The following is an 18,624-nucleotide window of genomic DNA, read 5'->3' as shown; positions in this document are numbered from 1 at the left end:
ATTTTCTTCTAATTCTGTATGCAAGTATGGTGTATAAAACCCCTTGATTTTATGGGTGATCAAGAAGACTTTCCTTTTATCCTAATGATGCTGTCGGTCTTCTTATCGATTTTGTTATTTATTTGGGAGTTTGCATTTCAGCCTTTATGGTTTTAACATTTCTTCTATATTGTCTGACTTTTGAGGTTTTGTAATAAAACTCTTATAATTTCCCCTTGATCAAGAACTCAGTTATTGAGTGGACCAACTTATGTATTTACTACTCTGCTAAGATAATGTTGGGTTCAGTGTTCAGGAGGGTGCCTTGTAGCACAAGACCAACCCCAGAGCAGAACCGCTAGAGGTAAATTTGGGGTGATCTACATTTTGGAGTGTCTTGAATCTTGGAGTTCAGGGTTCTGCTCCCATGTGTGTTTTCAACTTTCCCTGGAAGTCTTGCCTATATAGTGTAGGTCGCAAAGGAAGGTGATCATATAGATCATGTTATCTGTGTTACAATTCATGAGTGTCCTGATTTCCCGTGCCACCCACGTCCCTAAGTCTACTACTTTGGTTGTCGTAGTGAAGGGGCATATAGTACATCTCTTACTTGTAGTGGCCTGTTACTAGGGGAAGACCCCAGAGTGTGAGTGGGTTTAAATGGCCTAATACGGACCAACATGGCTCTAATTTTGTGTCCTCCTTTAAAAGAGGAAAGGGGAATTTCCAGTTGTTGCAACTGGTATTGAGAGCCTGAGTTTATTATAGGCGAATGTCTCATTTCTCCACCAGGGCAACGTAGTAAATTACTCCATCCTTCTGACAGAGATTCTGCCCTCCTAATGAATAAAAGACCACCAAGTTGGCAGTTAATTATAAAGCATGGTGGAAAGTGCATGGCTCAGTAAGAATGGAGGAGCATATAAAGAGGGAAGGATAAGACAAGAAAAAGGAATATATTAATGCATACAAATTGTGCCACGCCAAGTAAACATTAATGCATCAACATTTATAGTGGCGATAAAACCAAATAGTAAAAAAAAAATTGTATTGACAATAATAGTGCATATCTGTATATGGTCATTTTCTAGAAGGAGAGTTAAAAAAAACAAAATTGAAAAGGCAAAGAGTTGTTGAAAAACGGTGCCATTCCTAAATGGAGTTGCAATGTTCCATGTATTTGCACTCCTTTTTTTGCAGACTCTGGGTAATGTTGCAACTGCCACATCAGTCACTTGCCATTTGAGATCTCCAAAGTATGGGTTGTTTTGTGAAATGTGCCACCATGGATGCATTGGGCACTGCACAACGTATTCTGCTCCGATGTTGGCAGATCCTGGTTTTGATGGGTTGAGATGTTTGTCCAATATAGGACAAGCCACAAATGCAGTATACTACATTGCGTGAAGTGCAATTAGAAACGAAATAAAGTTCATGTTTGAGATTTCCATGTTCAAAGAACTTTGTGTCAAAGGAAAGAGTACATGCAATACAGTTACCACAATGGAAGTGTCCTTTCAGTTGGGGTAGGCCTCAGATGGTTTCAAGAGTTCTTATTCTAGTGGTATTGTGGCATTGCATTGACGAATAGACCAAATGGTCTTTGATATTTTTCCCACGCTTAAACTTGGGGGCTTGCAGAGAGAGGTCTATACTCTCAATTAAGCGGCAATTTTTTTTAATCAAGTTTTGAATTTTGTTTGTTTGGGTGCAGAATTTAGTTGCACAAATCATTTTATCAAGAGGGGTCTTTTTTTGTGGAATTAGTAGTTTTTCTCTTGAGCAGTACCAGGCACATTTGAGGGAATTCGTCTCTATTCTTTTGGGATAGCCCCTTACCACCAGTCTGTCTCGTAAAATGAAGACCTCTCTGAAATAATCCTGTTTATGGATACAATTTCTGTGTAGGCGCAGAAATTGGCCATATGATAGACCATCACATAGGGCCCTATGGTGACTACTATTGTAAGCCAAGAGAGTGTTCCTCTCTGTGGGCTTTCTATAGAGGTTTGTGTAGAGTTTACCTTCTTCATGGTAAGGTCCAGTAAGGCAATTTCAGTCTTGTGTATGGTGCATGTGAAGGTAAAATGTTTCTTGTATAGTAACATGAGCCAGCAATATCGTTGGATCTCATGAGCTGTTTATATGCATATTTCAGGATGTGATCTGTGGCCCGGGATCCACAGCAGCAATGCTGCTTGGCAGGATATAATGTTCTGCCTTCCTCTCTCTAGATTACCTTTAGACTGAGATTGGAATTGTTTGGCTGTTCCCCTGATTTCCTTCTAGGGCTCCTGTCTGCATACTTCTGTAGTGACTACTGTATTGATCTTTTGTGTCACTTATTATATTGTCTACATATTTTTGGTACGTTTTTATTTAAAGCACTTGATGCCCGTAAGCTTAGCACATGCCAAATAAAACTACCAAATAATTAAAAATCCATTAAAAAAATCTTAGTAGATAGCAGCCATACCATGTCATTTGGAATGCAATCCAGAACTTTAGATTTTAATCACTAAACTCCAGAGAAAGATAATTTCTCATAATTCTTTGTTTTTTCTCCATGCTGTGTCTTCTGCATTTTCAGAGAAACAGATCCCACTGAAGATCTCCTACTGTCAGTATGAAAACGCCTTGACTGAAGACAACATGATTAAGGTCTCAGCTCTGTGTGAGGACGAGCAGGGTAAAAAACTGCTTGTGGAGCAGGATATTGTTCTCAATAGCCCACCCATCTCTATCAAGGTAAGGACATTTTCTGATATATGAAAAGCATGAGAAGCAAGCCGTTGTTTATTGGCTCTGGCTACTCCATATTTACAGTGGCGGCTCCTCGGCAAAAGCAGAGGAGCGTCACCCCACTGCTCATGAGCAGTGTAAAATAAAAAATAAAATGATAATAACATAAGTTACTCTCATTTTATTTTTAGTATTGTCAGGTTATTGCGGAGCTGGGCTTGGCTCCCCTGACGTAAAGAATGGTTGCTGCACTCTAAAGTGTGCATATTGCTTTGGCTCGCCATCTTTGGCCGGACAAAACGTCACACGCACTTTGCATATTCTCCACCCAGGCTGCCTTACAGCCTTGGTGGAGAACATGCCCAGGCTCCCATTCCCTGCCTGAGCGCCGAACCATGGCACTCAGACCTATCGCAATGCTACATTGCAGCGTTGTGATTGGCTCAGGGGAGTCTGGGTTTTTACCATTCACAACGCTGCATTGCAGCATTGAGATTGGCTCAGGGGAGCCTGGGTGCTTCCTGGAAGATGAGCGGAGGAGACACGGCGTGGGAGAGACAGTGGAGAGACGCAGCAATCAGGTAAGTGATTTAATGTTTCTTACAGTCAAACACCTGCCACCCCCGTACTGTACCAGCTGCCACTGCATACTTATTCTCTCAGGAAATGCAAAAAAGCCACACCTCTCCATCAGCAAAATTCAAGACATCTCCCAAAACACTAGTTTTTTAATATATTTTATTAGACTTAGATACAACCTCAAAGTGCAAATCATATGTTCAGTCATAGAATAAGAATAACCAACCTACCATATTTTCACACAGATAAATGAATAGATAATACTAGACTTGCCGGCAACAATGTAAGTGCATATAAAACTATATCTATAAAGAAAGATCTACATAGAAAACATATACAATCAGAGACATGAAAAACAACACCGATATACAAAAAAGCACACTCATTTGCCCTTCTCTGTCCTGCATTTGTTTATGTTTGGATAAAAGCATCAAATCAACTGGGCAACATTGAAATCCCTCTTGATTTCTACATTTTGAGAATCTGCTTCTTCACTCCCACCAAAACATGCAACAACCATAGTTTCTGCTACAACATTTTTCAACAAAACATCATGTGCATTCCCTATAAAACTGACATCACAAATTGATGTCCATAGGGTGACTTTGCAAATACATTAATCATAAGAATTCTGGGCATTCCTATGGGAAGACCGTGATAGTTTCATAATCTCACCTAGTGACCACTTGTCCCCCATGCTCCAAAACTAACAGTAAATTCTGTGGGGGTTGTTAAGCCCCGCCACCTTTGCCTTGGTCTCTGCCTGCGTCCACGCCGTGAGGGGAACGGCTCAGGCCAAAAACTACACTACCCAGCGGCCTTAGCGCCCGGCGCGCACTGCACACGGCATCTTGCAGCGCCCGGGCCCTACTTCAGGCCCCAAGCACCACCGCAGCGCGGGACGCGCGCGGGCCGCGCCCGGGCGAAGCCCGGGCCAAGGGCGGGCCGGTCCTTGCCCGTCATCGCCAGGAAGAGGCAGGGCAGGGCCCCCCCCTTTATCATCGCCGGCCAAGGGGCATCTATTTAGCCGTGAAATAACTACTGGCCATCTGCACCGACATACAGCATGGGGAAAAAGACTTCAGCTGCACCCAGAAGACCGGGTAAGCCCAAACAACAAACAGTACCTACTACCCCTTTGCCAAGTTTAACGGCCATAGACAAAATGTTGCAAAAAACAATAGGGGTTGTTGCTACGGCTATACAAAACACTGAAAGACGCCTTTCGCTCCCACCCAGCCTGCCCCTATTTATGCAACATGATAACTCTTTTGAAAAATCCCTCGACTCACTACTTGCTACATCTTATGCCGGGCTCCCGGGCACAGTCACTAAAGAGAACCATGCAAATGGAAACACACCGTCCCATGATCATTTGCCCACGGACACTAGGTTATCATCAACTCCTATTATGTCCAATCCAAGCCTAAATAGGGGCACAGACTTTTTGCCATCCCCAGCAGCCAATCTGACTCACACAGAAGGGATCGATCTATGTCATGACTCTGATGCTTTGGACTCAGGTGGAGACAAAACCCCTAGTGGACCAATACAAACAAGGGGTCAGAAAGCGAGGAGGCTAAAAGCTAAGAGTAAGCGGAAAAATATCGAGCCCGCACTAAACAAACAGAAAGGTGGGAATAGCCAATCACGGAGGTCTGCCGTTCCCGTAGAACCAGACAAAGCCAAACAGGACGGCTTACTTAGTAGGATGGACTGCTCTATCATAGAAATTAATACAGTGTCAGGGGCTCAGGGATTTTGGGGGAGACTGGAGACATTGATATCTACTCTTTTGGGCCCTCGGAATTTACATGTATCAAATATTGAAAAAAGGATGAATGTATTGATTGATCATGTATCTAAATTAAGCTCAGGGCATCTTATAGAAATCTTGCCTTCTTCAGGGGCGAGTACCATCGTTGATGACGTACAAACAAACCGGCCCAAAACGGCTAACAAAACTAATAAGAGTGCCCCCTTGTTCCCCTCTAAACCTAGTACAAGTAAAAGCCTATCACCTGTAGAACACCATGCCAAACGGGCACCCAAACCAATACCCCCTAAGGCTGCCACCCCCATAGAGACGGCTCAAACTGACCCAATAAGTAACATGGCACACCTTGGTCAAACCAACACTGACGGCCGACCTGTCCCTTCTCATTCCTTACATAAGTCGGACCAGTCTATATTGACCACCGCCAAGCTCATTCCGGCCCGCATCAGTCTACCTCCAGAGTGCGGCCCCTATGTACTGGTTTTAGCTAATGTCCCCAAGCTAAGGAAAGATCAAGAGGAAAATTTTGTTAGCCTAAAAAACAGAACCCTCCATTGGCTATCCAGACACTGCCAATTTCCAATGGATGGTGCTGGAGAGATTATCCATACCCAAAGAGTGGGGTGGGTGGGCCCCTTAAGGAAAAAGTTCGAAGGGGACTGTATAATCATAAATTTTAAGTCCCCTCTATGGGCCCAATGCACATTAGCCAAAGCCCCACAGCCCTCCCACTGGGATTATAATACCACCCTTCTTCCCCTTGGGTATTTTCATAGGCATTTAATAAATCCGAATCCTAGCCTGGGGACTTATTCTTTAGGACATCGCCAGGACACTAATATCGATTTTAGAAATAATCATCGATGTTACCACCAGGGCCAATATCCCGACACTAGAAATGGCTTTTTGTTGAGTAATGTGACTGCACCATCTGTACATCAAATGTCCTACCCCCCCTTCGTAGCCGCACCTCAGCACATTCTTAGGGAGAGGCCCTATGTAGCGACCAACCAAAATATTCACCCGGATGAGCTTGAGAGGAGGTATATGTTTAATGTTCCAACATACAATCGATTCGAACATGCTTTTTCAAACCTAGAGGAACTTGATTGACTGGGGGAAAGTGTTAGGATTAATGAATATGTAGAGGCTAGCGTTGTAATTGAGGAACCCTTAGACCCTACAAACACCATCACACCTCAACCTATGGCCACACAGCCTCCCACTGTCAAATCCCCAGTTGTATGTCAGGGCGTAACATTAATGCTACAAACTAACCACAGGCAGACTACCAGTGATAAGCATCTAGGCAGCCCAAGCGGCTATGATCTGTCTATCCTTAGCTGGAACGTTGCAGGCATTGAATCAAGACTGTCTGACCCTCAGTGGGTCCAGCTATTGGACGGCAAAGACATCATTATGTTTCAAGAGACTTGGGCTATAGGGAATGTGTACCTAGAGGGCTATCATTGTTTTAGTGTGCCTGCTTCTAAGCCCGCTCATGGTCGAGCAATGGGAGGACTTTTTATTGGGATCAGGATATTGGCTGGTGGTACTTTTAAGGACCTATCATTCGGGAACCCAAACATTCAGGTTCTCGAATATAAACGAAAGACCATGATTTATTTAATCAATTTTTATAACAATGATTTTAATTCGACACCAAATAGGAACTACGCAGCACTTTCTAATTTATTGGTACACCTTGAAACGAACATGAATATAGGCCCAGGCGAGAAGTCAGGGATCCTTATTGGGGGTGATTTTAATGCAAAAATCTCAGGAAAATATCGATCAGAGGACAAAAGTTGTCCCGATTTAGCAGATCGTAGAGGAATTGAGCTTGTTAAGATTTTAAATGAACACATTCTCAGTAATGTTATGGAAGCAAGCCAATCCTCAAGGTTGATCCGCGCCCCCACGTTTAGAGGGAGAGATTCAAAATCGACGATTGACTTCATTTTTACATCCCCCCACCTAACAGACTGTGTTACTGACTCAAATGTGGTAGAGACCTTATATGGAGATCACAATCCCCTTACAGTCACCTTGTATTTGGGCCCTAGCCCAGTATATGCCAAATTTAACGGCGCGAGAGACATCATGCCATCGGGTGACGGTCTCCGTCTTAAATGGAGGGGAATCGACTGTGAAGCCCTACTTGATCGCGTAAAAAACGATCACCTAGCATTGGTAAACTCTTGTTTATCAAGGGATGGGGATTGCCACAGAATAGTTACAGATTTCGGTAAACTATGTGTGGCAATTAAAAATTATTTGTTAGTCCCCCCACCCACTAAGACGAAGGACCCAAGATGGTTTGATTCGGCTTGCTCTATGGCAAATAGGGAATTACGCAGGGCACTAACCATCAAGCCAAGGAACACAGCGGAGGTACAAACAGCCAGGAAATTTTATAAACAAAAAATAGCTGAAAGGAAGGCGGCACTTTTGATGGAACAGTGGGAGTCCCTGGTTGATAGTGCTAATTTGAAGAGCAGTGGGCAATTTTGGTCCGCTGTTAGGAAAATGCGCGATATGGGTAAAAACTTATCCCCTATCGGCTGCAATATAATTGGTTCTACCTGGGAAGCCCACTTCTCCAATATTTATGCTGCTCCCATTGAGGAAATAATTACCCCGGATTTGAGACAGCTGCGAGACCTACGGTTTGATCTTTCCGAGGTGGCGTTAGCTGTCAGGGAGAGCCTTGGTAACAAGGCCCCTGGACCGGATGGCCTACCTATAGACATCATAAAACATAGCTCAGATCTATGGGCACCAATCTTATATAATGTTTTTAATAGTTTGTCAAGAGCGCCCATCCCCAAGACGTGGTCTCTTAGTATTATTGTTCCAATCTACAAAAAGGGCGATAGGTCAGACCCAGCAAACTACCGACCAATCTCGCTTCTGGACAATACTTTAAAAATACTCGGGCGAGTTATCTATAACAGGGTGGTAGAGTGGGCTGAAGATTCTGACCTATTGGATCCATGTCAGATGGGATTCAGGAGTTGGGTGGGCACGGTCGAGCAATGCTTGAATTTAAAATTAATAATTGATAAGTATACCGTTGCCCGATCTTCCCCTATATACCTCGCTTTTATGGATCTTTCATCTGCATTTGACTTGGTAAACAGATCAAAATTGTGGTCCATGCTTCTTAGTTATGGACTGGACGAGCCCTTAGTACACTTCTTGGCGCACCTCCATACTGATCTCAGGGCACAAGTCAGGATTGGGTCGGGAGGTGAAGTTTCTGGTGCTATAAAAATTGGTAGGGGGGTCAGACAGGGGTGCGTTTTAGCACCCTTGTTGTTTATCATTTATATTAATGGCATAGCAAAGGCTTTAAAACAAGTAACTAGAGATGTCCCAATTGTCCAGGGGCACCCCTTGCCAGTCCTATTATACGCAGACGATGCGGTCCTTATGGGCCGCACCCCTAATGCCCTCCGTGTGCTTGTGGAAAATTTCGTACATCATATGGAAGGCCTAGATCTGCGCGTGAACTTTAAAAAATCTTTTGTTATGTCATGCGGACCTGGTAAACGGAAACTTAACACCATCCATATCGGGTCTGATAAACTCGACTCTGTAAATTCCTTTATATATTTAGGGGTGGCTTTCGCTGCGAACAACTCGTGGAGTGGGCATTCTGCCCACGCCACGAGTAAGTTCTCGAAGGCCATCAACTCAATACTGAGTCTCCCACGCCCTAAGAAATTAGGTGCAACCAGTGCTATTTTAAAATTTTTTAAATTACAGTGTGTTCCTGCTGCCACCTATGGGGCTGAAGTTTGGGCTACTGCTAAAAATCCCGGCATCCAACAAGAAGAGACACGTTTTTGTAGAAAAGTTTTGGGTGCCCCAATCTCGTCCTCTGAATTTATCTGTCACAAAGAACTAAACCTCCCTTACATCTGTGATTTCATCAGAAGCAGACCAGCTCTATTCTGGTTGAGAATTTGGAGGAATAATGCAGCCTCCCTAACACAAGACATAATTAAAGACTGTCTCAAATGTGATCACGGGCTCTTAATCCCATGGCTAGCTGGAGTTTCAAAATCATTAAGTGCCGTGAACAAAGGAGATCTCTTTGTAGATCCATCCAGAATTGGATGTCAAGACAAGGTAGAGGTCAAACAAGCACTATATGCACTTTTTGAGGCAGAACGGTTGGAAAGGGAAATACCGAAACCTACGGTTACCAGATACATTGAGAATGAGCTGCCCAGGCAACCTCTCCCACTTTATCTTACTCTTCCTATGACTAGTTGGGAGAGGTCTTTGTTATTTCGATTAAGGGCAGGTTCCATAAAATTCATGTTGGGTTTCCCCTTGGGTTACAATTCTACTACTGAACGTAACCCTTGCCCCTGTGATGGCACCAGCAAACAGAATGACTTACATTTTTTATTCTTCTGCAAATTTTATTTAAAATATATTAACTGGTTTTTAACACCCTATTTTAGAAAACACAGACCCCTCTCCCTTGTGGAGTCTCGTCAAATGTTACTCTCCCTGGACTCTGAGGAACTGATTTTTCGCACTGGTACCTTTTTAAGATTAATAATCCGTGTACGCAATATGATGGAAAATCCCTGAAAGATTGTTGTTTTAGTTCCTTATAACTTTTTACAGCTATTGTGTTGTGTATATTGCAATGATGAATTGTTTTTATGTCTGTACTTTTATGAATTCAAGTAATTCGAATAAAGGTCTTTGATTGATTGATTGAACAGTAAATTCTGTTTATCCCGTAAGTCATGCTCAAGGCTGTATGTTATGCACAATGAGAACAGAGGCCAAGAATTCATCAAGAACAGACCGTCTAAATACCAACACATATGTACAACTAGATAAAGCCAGGCATTTGACACATATAAAATGATAAGCAGCTGCTACTCCTTGCTGATGATGGGCTTATGGAATGCTCTTCTCACACCAATTTACCCCACTTTAAGGTCAATGCAGGATTGCATGGCCTTCTGAAAAGCTCTATAAATGTAGCTCTTCGCAAAAATATTCTAAAAACGACAAGTCTCATGGTTCTCCCAGATCTCATAAGCACCTGATAATGAGATGCAGGCTCCAGAGCCACATCTGCCGTGAGCGGAAAGGATAAGGAGGTACAGGGCTTGAAAAACAGAGAAGAAGGGGCAGGGTGACTGAAAAACTCAAATGCATGGCAACAGGCAACGATGGATACACAGGAAAAGGGCTTTGCAACACATTTCTTTGGTAGATCGAATTGTGTGCAGTAGAAAAATATGCAAGTGTTTGATGTGAGAGTTAGCCCGATGTTCAAAAGAGCCTATATCATCCACATTTACTCAGAACAAGGAAAGGGTCAGATGTCCCGCCCTCCCAATGGAGTCCTCCATTTGGAAACCCAACCACCATTGTTTCTACATTTGAGCTTCTCAACAGTACCTGTAGACCAAGGATTTGGTAAACACCATCCTACAGCTGACCTACATACATAACATATAATATATGAAAGGTCAGTCAGCTTCACAAAGAGTGGAAACTAAAACCGGAAAAAGTGACCATGTCGAGAAGTAAATAACTTGTCTGCAGAAAATTCTCCTGGTACCTCTGATTTCAAGCGTTTTTCGCTGTGTGTGACCTAGAGCCAGCTGTACAACAATACATGCCCAGTGCTGAATGGTCATTAGCAGCACAAAGCAGTGTTTATTGCTGTATGGTTTTAAGGCATCACCTTAACACTATGATTTGGATTTTGGCTAAGGCTCAATTTTCAAGGGACTGGACCCCAAAACAATTCAGTCTGTTCATTTCTATTACTATCAATGGAGCGCATATTTGAAGGCAGATGTTTGTATGAGTAATGCTTGAGTATAAAAATGTATATAGCACATTTTGCTGATTAAGCAGTCTTAAGGTGCTGGGCTTCTTGCAACAATGAGTAAACGCTAGGGCAAAGTCATTAGTGGACATGAGTTAAAAATGTAAAGCCACCAGAAGTGTCTTGAATTCCATGGGCTGGCTGTGATAGACAATTTATTATCTACCAAACTCGCCATATTATCAACAAAAGTTCCCAAATTTAGGGCCTTATTTAGAGTTTGGCAGATGAGATATCTGGCACAACAGGATGGATATCTTGGCCCCGTATTACAAGCGCCATAGTCTGTAATGCACTTGTTATACAGTCTGCAAGACATCTGCCAAGTATGTGATGAAGTATTTCCTCTGCCAGACACTAAATAAGGTCCAAAGTCAACATTTAGGTGTGAGAAAGTATATTATTAGTTGGGGTGGATTGGAGTCCACCGCTAGTATTAATGTCATTATTCTTGTTATGTCCAGTAAATGTTTCAGTAATTTAAACCTGAGCTCAACCCCTCGTAGCTATGGCAAAGAGTAGACAGGCTTAACTTGAGAAAATGAGAAAAGCATTGAGAAGTATTAAAACAGTTAAAAAGTAGAAAACACAACAAAATAAAAATCCAACTCCAAGTTATAAAACTAGAAAATAATTTATTAGAGAAAATGACACCAAAGTAACAAAAAATCCAGTAAAAGTAAACTGAGTTATGAATATTTTAAATTTTAAATGAAAATAGCATGAAAAACTTTAAGCGACAACTTGTAGCTATGGGAAAGAGTAGACAGGCTTAACTTGAGAAAATGAGAAAAGCATTGAGAAGTATTAAAACAGTTAAAAAGTAGAAAACACAACAAAATAAAAATCCAACTCCAAGTTATAAAACTAGAAAATAATTTATTAGAGAAAATGACAGCAAAGTAACAAAAAATCCAGTAAAAGTAAACTGAGTTATGAATTTTTTAAATTTTAAATGAAAATAGCATGAAAAACTTTAAGCGCCAACCGTGGTCATCTAGTTGTGCGTAACTGGTACTTTGTTGCGAAATAAGGCCAACCACAATGGAGCATGAGTTGGATAGAGAAACCAGGGGGCGTATTTACAAAGAAAGTGGCGGAGCTTGTTGTTAAGTCTAGAAGGCTAGCGATACGCTCCGTCACTTTAGAAACGCAGGGCTGCACCATATTCACAAGAATATGGTGTACCTCTGCGTTTCCCCCTGCGCTGGCAATAACTTCATCTGCCTAGCGCCAACGCTTGTGCAAGGGTGCCTATGTTCAGGGGAAGATTGTTTATGTGGAGGAAGGTCCCCCTTCCTGTACATAAACAATCTTGAAATGCTGTTTTGTAACTTCTATGTGTGCTTCTTAATGCAGCACACATAGAAGTTGTAAAACAGTATTTAAAAAAAATGATTGCTTATGTGCAGGAAGGAGGACCATCCTGCACATAAACAATCATAGGCAATTTGCTGTTTTTATGTGTGCTGCACAAGGCAGCACACATGGAAACAGCAAAAACGAGAAGAAATAAAGCATTTCTCCTTGTTTCGCCTATTTAAGAACAGGTTTTCCTTGGTCTTAATTTTGACGCTGCCTCCTATTTACGCTGCCCTTGTAAATAGGGAGCAGCATCAAAATCAATGGGTGTTGCGGTGGAATGAAGCAAACACAGGGAGATGGTGGACAGAGCGCTGAAACTTTCCAGACACTCACCCCCAGTCAAAGATCTGGGATGAATTCATCATCGTTCTTTAGCTGACTTCGCCACCCCAGTTCAGACACTGTTATATGCAAATCAGTCCTGACGCTGTGCCTCATGGGAACAGTCCAGCCCGAACTGCCAAGCCATATCTTCCCTGGACCAGAAACACGCATCCTGGGACTGGTTTTGGGTTAACAGCTCTCATCAGCCAGACTAGCTTGAATCCAGTGGCAAAGTGAGCAAGGGACCCACGTCTGGGCATACCCTGCCAACTTAGGGCGAACAAAGCATACACAAGGAGATGATGGACGGAGCACTGAAACTTTCCAGACACTCACCCCCAGTCACAGATCTGGTTTGAACGCCCACACAACACCTATTGCTCTCCCCTTTCACTCTAAATACAGCATAAAAGGGGGCCTTCCTGACAAGGCAGCATTAAGCCACTTTAAGTGGCTTAAACACTGCTTTGTAAATAAGGCAAAATTCCTCTTGCCATCACAATGTTACTAAAAGTGACATTGTGGTGGCAATAGGGGCTTGTAGATGTGCCCCAAGGTTCGATCCGACCACAAGTTTTACCTTCTGGTTTAGTCTCTGAAATAGAAGTCTTCTATTGAATTCTTCTGTTTCTACCAGCAGGGTCCCAGGACTGGACAAGTTCGAACTGGTCAGCTGGACACTTCAGGAAAAGGGTTCCAGCAGTTTGTTGTGTCCGTGTTACTTAACAGTAGATCAGCCAACTGATTGTGGGAGTCCACTGCTTTGTCCTCGATGCAAGTGGGAGCAGGTGTAGCCTATCAGATTTCATTGCAGGTCTCAACAGCAGGTGCAATCTTTCTTCTGTCTTCCACAGGTCCAGTAGTTTTCTGGAAATGGTGACCATGATACCACTTTTAAGCCTGGCCCTAGCCTGTGGGTGAGGGATGACTCCTGGCCCCTTCCTAACCAATAGGGTAAATTATTGCAAGGGTAACCATACCCACTTTTGCAGCAGTTCCTGTGTGCCCTATGGCAAACATCCCCACAGTGCGCCCTTTACTTAAAATCAATATGGCAGAACCTTTCTTCTCCTGTGCAGAATTCTTGTGCCCACCCCAGTGGTGTGGACAGGGAAATATGCAACCCCTCCCCTGTGGTCAATACAAACTAGTTCTGGGAACAGTTCCTCTCCCAGTGGGGTTGGTGGACAAAGGAGGCTCTGCCAAGGTGTCAACTAATATTAATCTTTGACTGGGTAGACCACTTCGAAGTTAAACAATTTCCTGAAACAGCCCAGATTGTCGTCCTGCCAGAGATACTGAACACCTCCCCAGACCCAAAGCCTTTGTCCCAGCTCTGGGAGCAAGTTTATACCTCACCAAGGATTCTATTCAGCACCTGGGCGACAGCTGGAAGCCCATGCAAAGGGGCTTTATAGAGGCTTTAGGCAGTGAAAACATAACTTTCTAAAAGTACCATTTCTAAAATATTTATGACAAACCCGACTACCATTTGGGCTTATCATAAATATTTTAAAATGTCAAGAATGAAATTTGTAGCTGTTTCCTAGGCCAAGATAACATTAGTAAGCTTAATTTTGTATCCTAATGCTTTCTTATGGAACAGCTAAACCTATTACAGTGAAAATGGATTGTGGGGCCTTCTCACTGTAAGGACATTTCAACATTAAACTTCCACATGTCCTACTTGTAAATCCCATTTACCCTACCTTACGGGCAGTTAAGCCTGTCAAAAACATTTTTTGGCACGTCACATTTGCAGTTTTTAAACTGCAGCGACAGGTTACAGTGATAGGCCTGTAGTCATGTGTTCACTGTGTCTGTAGTGAATCGCACAATGTTGCTCCAATCCACTAGTGATATTTAACTTACAGGTCCTGGGTATACTTTGCACCATATACTAGGGACTTACAGGTAAGTTAAATAAGCAAAGTAGGAGTATAGACAATTTCATCATTTCTTAGTGGTCAGAGTACATGCCCCTGGGCCTAGTTAGGAGAGTCCCAGTGCCCAGAGTCAATAAAACAAGTAGCATGAGTCCAAATATATTGGAGTTGATCAGAGAAAAATTGGTATTTTTCTACAGTAGCAAAAATGTATTTGTTCTTCCTTTTTCTCCTCAAGGTCACAGGGGGGCATAGTAATATATTTTGGACCACTTTTAGAGATTGCTGCTTTCATCATGATCTCTAAGACATTCAAACAGTTGTTTCCTATAGATTAACTCAATGATTGTGTTGGGATATTAATATGTAGGTAGACCGCCACAACATGATTGCTGCCCATTGCATTCAAATCAGTTTCATAATACTGTAGCTTGCTCCCTTTATTTCCAGAGGATGTTGACCAGATTCAGAAACACCATGACTTTTCCACACCAGAAAGGAAATGGAAGGCATCTCATGCCAAAGATAACAAGCACCGCAGGGATAGAGCTCTGGCTCAAAACAAACTGCACCAAACCTGCGTGTGACAAACAATATATACACACATACTGTAGCCTTAGTAGGGGGATTTTTCAAGAAAAGAAAAAGGGGGTTCGTACAACTTTAATGAAGCAGACACTTAGCATTATTATCTTACTACATGCTGACTTTTCCCAAGTTCAATCTCGCCCATCCATTTGTTATTAGTTCTCAATCAATGTCTACGTGTAGATAATTTGAAAAACACTTTTGAGGAAGCCCCCCACCCCCCTCAAGGTTGCGCTCAGAATTGTCATACAAACATGTTTAAGTTCTGAAATAACATTTTATGAATTTAAGAAGGCTTTGTGCAGATTTGTTAAGAGTGAATACAGTTGCTGGCTATGAGAAATGTGTTTTGTAATGAAATGAAAGACAGAACCTTAATGGAAAGTCTCTGTCACTGAAATATCTACTCAAACACACAAGCATGCACTGCAAATCCAATAATTATCATCATTTTGGAAAGCCCTAAATGTACCCCCCTTACTCATGAAAGGATGGGCATCACACTCAGCAGGAAAAGTACTAACATTGTGTATAATCACCTAATGATTAGCTATTTCCTTCTAAGGCAATTTACTATGTATTGAGAAATGGGTGTTAGCATTGCCTAATTATCATTTAGGGGAGATGAAACTAGAACATAAAATAATGACAAGAAGAAGTCACATGCCAAATGTAGACTGATGTGCTCCAGCAGTCTCTTTGATGCAGAAATGGACCCAAATGTACATTCAGTCATGACCAGTGGGAAATGCTCAATTTGGATAAACTGGAGCATTTAAACAAGTGTCTGGGTGAGCCAGGATAAAAGGCATCACCATAATTGTGGGGGACATTTAGGATAACATTTACAGAGGAAACTCCACCCATTCTTGTCAAAGCTGGATCCAATTTGTGATGTATTTTCAAGTGAGAAAAACACAAGTAATGCTGGATTTATATGGGCTGCTAGTGAGAGCTCAGCAGCAAAACATATGAGCAAGGTTCGAAATTGAAGAACTGATAAAGGACAGCTTTGCTCCTCAACCATTCAAAAGGCAATGGACTAGAGACCATGCCTTCCAACCACCACCGTTACGCCTGTGTTATCCAAGTTCATCCTCAGTCCTGTAGACATATTAATGTGGGCTGTAAACCTAGAATAAAAAATATTAAAATATATAGATTATAGAATCTTGCAAAAGTAAAAGGAGCCTCCTAATCTGTCAACTCCACAAAATCTGTCCAGCAAACACCTACTTATTCCACGTTTGGGAAACAGTAGAGCCCCATACTCCCAAAAGTAATGTCAGGGGAACTGAAAGGGCTTTGTGAAAATGCCCTCCCTTTTTTCGGAGCAATTGAACACCCAAGTTCTCTTGGCGTTGATGTCTGGCAATAAAAACTCATCCCTTTTCATCTGTTTTTCTTTAAGACAGTTCATTTTAGGTATGAAAACTCAGAATCTGTATCTCTGAATAGAAATTTCTCTGTTATAGACCTTATTCTGTTATTCCAAATTATCCAGGTTTTCTGTACTTTTTATAAACTACCCACATTCACAAATAAAAACCTAAAACCTAAGGATGGGTACCATTTAATTGTCATATATATGCCAGTCACTACTGCCTTAATTCTATCTCCACATGGAATAAACTGTGTAGAGGCTTTGGGCTACTTACCACCACTTGCTCGTCCTCCTACCAATAGATTGTGCTTGAAGAGAGGACAACCCAACATTACTCTTTTGTGAATTGATGTTATTTGGTAAGGACCATTTGCTGTTTTCCTCCTTTCTTCCCTTTAATCAGTAATGTTGACCTAGACTCAGAATATGACTCTTGGTGCTTTAGAGCAATGCTGTGTTCAATGGTTTCCCAATGCTTGCATTGTATTTTACTCATTTTTAATTTCATAAGGCTTTATTCGGAGCTTAAAACACAAGTCCATAAAAGCAAAACAAATACACAGCAAATACAAGAAACATTTCATGATAAAAATTGTAGACAGGTTACATGATTAAGACATTTAAATAATTAAAAAAGCATACCAGGCCTTACTTTAATGGCTGATAGGAGGAAGGTTGCAGTAAAAAAGCATACATCAGGGTATGGTTTAAAAAGCAGCTTCATAGCATCTTGTCTATTCCTGACTCCGTATTTTAACAGGATAGGTTTAAGATAGGCTTGCATGACAGAAGAAAGTGCATAGTGCTTTGAGCTGATACGTTATCACATGGGCATGGTCCTACCGGATGTTTTTTAATACACGGGTAGGCCACTAAATGATGAACTATCCCAAACCTTAATCTAGTAATAACATACCTATGGGAGGGTCGAGTAACTAGACTCAGATATGGCTGAAAACCCTCGTTTTCACAGAATCTGCTGTAAAACATACATGTACTTAAGTTACTACTAGTCCTTTCCCTTTGCTCTAGCTTAAAATTCATAAAAACCGACTTCATCACTTTTTTAGACAAACTGGAGGGGGCGTTACAGTCATCTTTAAGGCTAATACCATAAATCTCGAAGTAACAATTTATGACATATTTAATCCAGGGAATTTTTAGGTGGCCATCAATGGAGATACAATCTCCAATAATTGCTCTGCTTAGGGAGGTCTCTTCTTTTAACCATACAGAACGCCACAACATTAAGGGCCTTAGTGCCAGTAAATCGGAGAGGTGGGAGATACCTAGTTCTCTATGGGCCAAATCATTGGTAGCGGATTTAGGCAAACATAGCAACCTTTTTAGAAAGAGGTTTTCCTCCACTTGCAGGTTCCCTGTCTTGATATGCCCCCACACTCCGGCTCCATAAAGGGCCACAGATAAACATCTCATTTGAAAGATCGTCAGCATATCTTTAATCCTTTTATCTCCGATGTTTGTAGCGAATTTAAACACCCCATGCGAGCTTTTTGCCATCTTTGCCTGGACATTATTAATCTCGCTAGTCCAGCTGCCTGATTTAGAAAAGGTGATGCCGAGGTAATTAAAAGAATCCACTGTTAACACCTTATGGCCTTCTAACCGCATTCCATAATAAAGGTTTTAGTCTTGTTGATCAACAGCTTTCTGTCGTTGATGCACAGCAAAAACCTGTCCATCAGGCGCTGTAGGCCAATAGGGGTCCTAGACAAAATTACAGCGTCGTCCGCGTAAAGAAGTACGGGAACGCTGAAATCATTAATTTTTGGTGCGTCAGCCACAATCTCTTTTAAAACTGTGTCCACTTTGTTAATAAAAAGAATAAAAAGTAGAGGGGCAAGCACACACCCTTGTCTAATTCCCCATCTAACACTGAACTTGGGGGTACACTCCCCAGCCTGACCATAGCGAACACTAGAGTTTAATTTGGCCTAAAGTCTCGCTAAAAAGTAAACAATAGCCTCTGGGGCCCCCATTTCCAATAGCGTGGTCCATAAAATGTTATGATCCACCATATCAAAGGCACTACTCAAATCTGCGAAGCAGAGATAGAGAGATCCTTTTTTTGCCTTAGTATATTTGCCTATGATTAAGTCAAGGT

At 42.0% G+C, this 18,624-nt stretch overlaps 1 protein-coding gene across 2 annotated transcripts in view; it reads left to right on the top strand.

Annotated features, from left to right (window-relative positions):
• LOC146812212 (protein-glutamine gamma-glutamyltransferase E-like) overlaps positions 1-18,624 on the top strand; it is a 240,122-nt gene that overhangs the window by 178,346 nt on the left and 43,152 nt on the right. For both annotated transcript variants that reach the window (XM_085619243.1, XM_085619242.1), the window contains exon 11: positions 2,570-2,727. In XM_085619243.1, coding sequence (XP_085475369.1) covers positions 2,570-2,727 — 158 coding nt within the window. The remainder of the gene's footprint in view (positions 1-2,569; positions 2,728-18,624) is intronic.

The sequence above is a fragment of the Triturus cristatus genome, chromosome 7 (assembly GCF_964204655.1).
Source record: "Triturus cristatus chromosome 7, aTriCri1.1, whole genome shotgun sequence".
NCBI classification, from domain to species: domain Eukaryota; kingdom Metazoa; phylum Chordata; class Amphibia; order Caudata; family Salamandridae; genus Triturus; species Triturus cristatus.
This window is presented reverse-complemented; position numbering and strand designations above follow the sequence as displayed.